Source organism: Alexandromys fortis, unplaced genomic scaffold (genome assembly GCF_014885135.2).
Source record: "Alexandromys fortis isolate MF-2015 unplaced genomic scaffold, M_Fortis_MF-2015_v1.1 scaffold_165, whole genome shotgun sequence".
Classification (NCBI taxonomy): Eukaryota; Metazoa; Chordata; class Mammalia; order Rodentia; family Cricetidae; genus Alexandromys; species Alexandromys fortis.
The window spans coordinates 2,150,758-2,157,835 of NW_026068038.1; the positions used below are offsets into that span (position 1 = coordinate 2,150,758).

Genomic DNA, 7,078 nt, shown 5'->3' on the forward strand with positions numbered 1-7,078 from the left:
GGAGTCGCCATGATTCTCCCGCTCCAGACAGACGCAGGTTAAGATCCTCCCTGGTAAGCCAGCTCGTGGGCTACACAGAATATTAGAAATGGGTTAGAACAATATGTAAGAGCTAGCCAATAAGAAGCTACAGATAACGGGCCAGGCAGTGTTTGAAAGAATACAGTTTCCGTGTAATTATTTCGGGGCATAACCTAGCCATGCTGGCGGCCGGGTGCCGGGGATGCAGCCCTGCCGCTCTTATCTCAACAGGGAAAGAGGAAGGAAGCAAAGTCTTTAATCCCAGCACTCAGGAGGCAGAGGCAGGCTGATCTCTGCGACCTCGAGGCCAGCCTGGTCTACAAGAGCTAGTTCCAGGGCAGGATGCAAAGCTACATAGAAACACTGTCTCAAAAAAAATTAAAAAAAAAAAAAAAGAAGAAAACCTAGCATTCACTGAAACCCACCACAACTTGTCCTTCCTTTTCATGAGTGTTGTGGTCTGTGCTCTTTTGCTGTGATGAAACGCAGAGCAAACCAACTCAGAGAGGAAAGCTTTTGCTTTATACATCACCGAGGGCAGCCAGGGCAGGAATTGGAGGCAGGAACTGAAGCAAGGGCCATGGAGGAATGCGGTTTATTACCTTTCTCCCCACAACTTGCTCAGTTTTCTTTCTTATATGACTCAGGGCCATATGTCCAGGACCAGCATCAGCCATGGTGATCTGAGCCCTCCTACATGAATCTTTAATCAAGAAAATGCCCCACAGAAGTGCCCCCAGGGCAGTCTGCTGGAGGCAATGCCTCAACTGAGTCCCCTCCTTTCCAGGTGACTCTAGTTATGTCAAGTTGACAAAATCAACCAACACAATGGGAATGCACCTGACTATTAATTACTCTGGGGACAAACCATCCAGTCACCAGGCAAACACAACCCTCCCTCCCCTTTTTCTGACATCAAGCCTCATAGTCAGCTGCCTGCAGCCTCCAAAGTCCACACAGAAGAGCTGTCTCTCGTTCCACACCCACCTCCTCCCACTGTTCTGAGAAAGAACTGGGGTGTTGGACAAGGAGGAGAGCTACAACACAGAGCTCAGGGGATGCCTGACACTTGGGAACAGCTTTCCTGAGAGGCAGAGCAGCTCTCACCACCTGCTCTCTGTATCTGCCAAAAAGCTAACTATAAGTTTATACCATACAATTTATCCAAAGTGATTCTGTTCCCTCCACCATCTACCCACTCCTGAACATTGCACCTTGCTCTGGTTAGCAGCAGCCCAGCCCTGCGGCACACATGGGAGGCTCTAACCAGCGGGTGCTGTTTGACAATGTCCTAACATGCAGCATTACACTCAATCATCGCATTCAGAGCAGGGGCTCACTCCCTCTCACAGGGGAAGAGACCCGTGCAATGAAACTCAGTAAGGTGTCCAGGGAAGATGGCGGAGCCCAGGCTGGCGGCTCCAGCCTCCTGTTCCAGCACACAGGAGGTTTAAGGCAGGAGGATGCTAAGGCACAGAGTGAGACCCTGTCTCAAAGACCCAGACGGATGTAGCAGGAGGGAAGCAGGAAGTGGCCTGTCATCTGCAGATGACTGTAACAGACAGTTCAGGCATTACCTGATGAGCACAGCGCCTTGGAGGTGGGCCAGGAATGTCAACTTTCGTCCAGGTGTCCTTTCTGATACTGTAGATGTAGAGTTCGTTATACATGAAGGTCTGCAGGAAGGAAGTGACCATCAATGCCACAAAGGACACAGCAGGCAGCAATGTCACAGCGGTGAATACGCTCCAGGGAGCTTATACATCAATCACACCAGTGCAGACAGGCCTCGTGTACCTGGGAGGACATGACAGACGCTCCCGACCTGCCACATGCTTAAGTCTCCATGAACTTATGAGCAGGTAAAACACTAATGGAAGATGCTTTACATGCCTAGTCCTCCAAACCTCCCTTTCTCAGGCCAGCCGCCATAGCATGGTTTCAGAACACCAGCCATTGGCTGGCAGCCATCTAATATGCCACCTTTTTTTACAAAGCGCTGCTATGTCCCAGAACAAGGTTCTGAAACAACAGACATAACGGCGGTATCAGCATCCTCTCACCAATCTAAGCTCAAAGCTCACAACAAAATCCTCAAGTCGGGGCCAGCATCACCATGTCAACCGATGGCTCAGGCCCCAAGAGTCTGCAAGACTCATCACTCTCTAACTGTAAGCCAGCTTATAAGTGGATGCAAATACAGAGAGTGAACTGGACGAGGAAGGAAGACTTGGAACTTGTCACAGGCTACTGGAGGAGCCCATGCTTTCAACTGCTTTCCTTCACATTCCAAAACTCCGGGTTTTCTGGACCCACAATTCACTAACACTTTCTCTACTCAAAACAACTCTGTGCACCCATATGACCCAGTGGAGCTGGCTCTGCTGACTAGAAGAGACCAGGACCCCTGCAGCACTAAAGCCCCCGTTGCCAGTCCCGGAGGGATCCTGGTGACTGGTCAAGCACAGCCCACATCAGGCCTGATACTTAGAATGTGGGAGTATAGGAGGGAAGAGACAGGACAGGGCACAATTGTATCACCAATTTACATTCACTTCAAATGAGCCCTAAAAAGATGGGAGAAAAAGAAAAACATATACTTTACTTTTTGGCCATTGAAATATTCACCTCCGAAAAGGATTAATTCATCTTTCTCAGGGTGAGCAGACAGGGAGGCATTTAAGCTGCAAGACAAAAGCCACAGAGGAGCAACATCAGAGAACATAGCACCAGGCTAAGCACAGACTCCCCTTCACATTCCCAAGAGGGCTGAAACCACAGGCTCTGGCAGCCCTTTCCTCCCTTCAGCTGACTCCCAGATATTTTGTAGCAGTGAAAGAAAGGCCGAGTAACATGGTCTGAAAACACAACTGAAAGATGGGAGGTCAGAACATATTTAGGTCATCAAGGAAGACGTAATCTCATTACTGCAGTTCCACCTCCCGTTCCCTTCCACCAGGTAACATTCTCGGCAGGCATTTTAAACTATGCCCTGACACTGAACCTAACACCAATCACTGCTGCTTTATAAAAGTTCCAAACCATCATCAAAAGAAATTCTCCACATTCAGGATGAATATGAACCATCGGCACTCAAAGTGAACTCTGGAGTGAAGGTGTTGGGCTTGCTGCAACAACCAGATGGGCCTGACAGCACACCAACTCAAGAGAAAAGGAAAAGCCAGTGCCAGCAGAATTTACCACCACCACTTTACTCCAGGGCTCAACACTGATTCCCTCCCACACCCTAGAGAGGTAAAGGCTATGTGTGAATCAGAGAGATTCAGGCTCTGGAGCATCCAATTATCTCATACCAAAGTGTCCCATCATGGGCTTCCACTCAGGCAAGTTATGGTGGGATAAAATCAATCCCAGTCTGGGAAAATGAAGCGCCCAGTTTACAACTAAACAAAGTGGGGCTAGAGGCAGAGAGGCTTGCACACTTCCCCTACCTGAACAATACAGCTTATTACACACTTTCCCTACCCCAAATGACAGTCCATGAAGGCCCTCTCCTGATGATCCTGAGCTTCAGCTGAATGGCACAGACAAGTACTAGGGAGCCATAAATCAAGTCAAAAAGGAATCCAATGTTAGAAGCTGAGGAAGCAATCTGATGGAGACCCAAGTTGTCCATTCAGACAATTTTACAAGTATATGAATTCTACATACACTTGGGACCTTGCTCATAAGTTATAAATTCACTTAGAATGACAAATGTAAAGTTTCTGTTTCATAAGCTTTGCACATGGAAATATAAAAGCATTAAGAACAGCAAAAACCTGAGGTGCTCTTCAGTCTACGCCTATGAGACACCCTTCAGATACTCGAAAGGCAAAGGGAGGCTCACTGGGCCATGTCTCTGCAGCAAGAGCAGAATATGAGACCACCTCCCCACCCCCTCAGCAGAGCAGGGGATGACAGCCAGCTCGTCCTAGCATTTGGGAGGCAGAGGCTGGCAGACACTGTGTTCTGGGGCAGCCTGGTCTACAGAGACAGTCCCTAGACATCCAGGACTACACGGAACCCCTGTGTTGAAACCCTCTAGCTTTCCCCCACAACAGGAGACACAAAGCTGTCTCACTTACCGTGGCGTGGGTGGAGAAGATGGTGTCTCTGTGACCTGGGTCTTTTTGGCATCCAGGGTCTGGAAATGGGCTATGAGGGTCTCCAGGTCTTCCTAAAGATACAAAAGTAGCTACTGTGAGACTCAGTAACCTGTCACAGAGTCAAAGGCATGCTCAGCTTTTGTCCCATTTGCCCTACTAGACTGGGATTCAATCACACCTGAGTCCTAAACACACAGAATGTAACACATCCAGGAAGTACTTGCTGCGACACCAATGGCGGCTCTCCTGTAGGTGTAGATGCATGCACTGCCCTTTCTACCAATCAAGGGCTTTCTGTGAAGGGGATTCCAGCCTGGCCACACTGCCTTCAATGGCTTCTGACAACCTGTTTGTGCCAACAGCCTGCCTTGCTGCCTACATAGCCATGCCCGGGATTTCTCTTGCTTACTGGTTTCCAGCTCCCACACCCAACCCCATGATAACATATGCACTCCAAGAGAACAGGGCTTGAGTCCTTTAAAACAGTGCCTGGATGGGGCTCAGTGGTACCTTGAGCCCACCACTCACTGGCCCCAATTGCCCAGATGTGGCACTAGACCTAGAAATTAAGGTTTCAGTTAGCAAGTATGCTGGACAGCACTGAAACCAAGCCTGCCTTCCCACCCCGACCCAGTGCTCATTCTCCTGTGTTTACTAGACTGTCCTAGCTTGCCTTCTTTGTTAGGGAAGAAAAGTGTCCCTGCATCTTACAGCTTATATTCCAACATGAAAGGAAGTCAGATCAGGAACTCAAGACAGGAACCTGGGGGCAGGAAATAAAGCAGAGACCAAGGAGGAAGCTACTTACTGGCTTTTTTTCCCCCTGTGGCTTGCTCAGCTTGCTTTCTTAACAACCCAGGACCACCTGTCTAGGTATGGAATGCCCACAGTGTAGACCCTCCTACATCAATTACTAAGCAAGACAAGACCCCCAGAGACTTGTCTACAAGCCAACTTTATGTATGGAGGTGTTTTGCATGAATGTTTGTAAATGGAGCTTATGCCGGGCAGTGGTGGCGCACGCCTCTAATCCCAGCACTCAGGAGGAAGAGGTAGGTGGATGATCTCTGTGACTTTAAGACCAGCCTGGTCTACAAGAGCTAGTTCCAAGACAGGCACCAAAGCTACAGAGAAACCCTGTCTCAAAAAACAACAACAACAAAAAGATATAAAATGATGCCTACAAAGGCCAGCCAGTTGTGAGCCAGTGGGTACACAGAATAAACCCTGGATCCTCTGAAAGAACAGCACATGCTCTTAACAGCTGAGCCACTTTGCCAGCCCTGTACAGGTCAATGTTACAGATGTATTTTCTCAATTGAGGTTTCTTCTTCCCTGGTTATGAGGATGGGAGCCCAGGAAATCCTGTGCCTGGAAAACTATTGGGCAAACCCTGGTCAGCATAGCTGCCCCGTATGAGAAAGACCTAAGACAAGAACAAGCATGGCACTTTGCCCGAAGTTCAACACTGATCCATCTGCAGTTCCTGGGATAATAGGAGTGTGTGAAAATATGATAGCAGGGGCCAGCACCAACTGTTCTGAAATACCCCACAGTTCCAGCGACTTATCTGGTTACCTAACACTACTTGTGCCGCCAGCGTTGGTGGCGCACGCCTTTAGTCCCAGCACTCAAGAGGCAGGGGCGGGCGGATCTCTGTGAGTTCGACGCCAAGCGGGCCTACGTAGTGAGTTCCAGGACATCCAGGGCTACACAGAGAAACCCTGTCTCGGGGAAAAAAAAAAAACATTAAAAATCTTACTTGTGGCTCACTCTCTTAAGGCTGTTGGAAGGAATATCTGCCCTCCCTTGAAGAAAAAAAAAAGCGCAGTACAGTTAAGCCTTTACTCCGAGAACGCACACCTGAACAAAGTAAGGGCCACTCAACTTCAGATTCTCCTCCACTAAACCCCACCACGCTGCTCCACTCTACCAAAAAGGGAAGCAAGCAAAACCGAACAGCGTCCGGGACAGATCTGATTTTCAAAGGAAGCGTGGGAGAGAGCGACCGGGTAAACCAGGGGTACCGGTGCGCGGAGGGGTACCGGAGAAACGGAAAGGCCTGAGGGCGCCGGCTCGGCGCAGGCCCGCCACTCACAGACCCCGGCACGACTCCGGTTCCCGGCCTCCCAGCCGCAGACCCAGGCCACGCCACGCCTCCCTCCACTGCCGTCCCTCTGAGCCTCGCTCACCTCCTCCTTCCGCGAGCGCTTGGACACCTTCTTCTCCATCTTGGCGGCCGTCTTCTCCGCGCCGCGGCCCTTCTTCTCTTTCTTGCCCTTCTTGCCCATCGCGCCGGTTCTGAAGCGGCACCGGGAGACGACGGAATGAGAGCAAGCGGCGTTCTGCCACGGTCGGGAACGAGCGGCGCGCGAAATAAAGGTCACTTCCTGTCCGTTTCTCTGGTGTTCCGGCGAGCAGCCGACTCCGCGAGTACTTTGGGTCCGCCTTGCCAGCACATCTTGGGACGCTTTAGTACGGAGCTGCTCCTGGATACACTGGCTAAGTGGGGAACTCTAGACTGGAGCAAGTGAACTTCTGGACGTCTCATATCCCCAGAGAAATTTCCGTGCATTTAGGGGATTTCTGACCCAAGTTAAGGCAGCCCCATTCCCTACCCCATGTAAATGTGCCAGTCGTTTGTCAGGCTCTCGAGGCACTGCCCTGAGCGAGAGAACAGCCCTTGACCTTCTGCAGGCGTGGCTCCGCTGACCGACACGTCCCTCCGTGGGGAGGCCCCTGCTGATGACATCAATCTATCCTCCCAACGGTGCTCAATTTATAGTATGACAAATATGTGGTAGGAAAATATGCTCCAAAATTTGACTCAAATGGCAGAGTGGAAGACAGATCCTACGGTTTGAAAAGGCAGAGTGGAAATGCTCATTGCCTAGAGGGTATCATCTTTGGGATGTACTCAAGGAATGGCGCAAAGTAAGGACAAGGAC

At 50.2% G+C, this 7,078-nt stretch overlaps 1 protein-coding gene across 2 annotated transcripts in view; it reads right to left on the minus strand.

Annotated features, from left to right (window-relative positions):
* The window catches only part of Klhdc4 (kelch domain containing 4), a 25,204-nt gene extending 18,406 nt beyond the window's left edge, over positions 1 to 6,798 (minus strand). The window contains exons 1-4 of one of the 2 annotated variants that reach the window (XM_050165272.1): positions 6,323 to 6,798; positions 4,110 to 4,201; positions 2,627 to 2,705; positions 1,599 to 1,697 (exon numbers count right to left, since the gene is read on the minus strand). In XM_050165272.1, coding sequence (XP_050021229.1) covers positions 1,599 to 1,697; positions 2,627 to 2,705; positions 4,110 to 4,201; positions 6,323 to 6,421 — 369 coding nt within the window. In that variant the 5' untranslated portion in view covers positions 6,422 to 6,798. Of the gene's footprint in view, positions 1 to 1,598; positions 1,698 to 2,626; positions 2,706 to 4,109; positions 4,202 to 6,322 lie in introns of those variants that run through there. The other variant, XM_050165273.1, reaches the window with a different exon arrangement.
* Between the last annotated feature and the right edge of the window lie 280 nt (positions 6,799 to 7,078).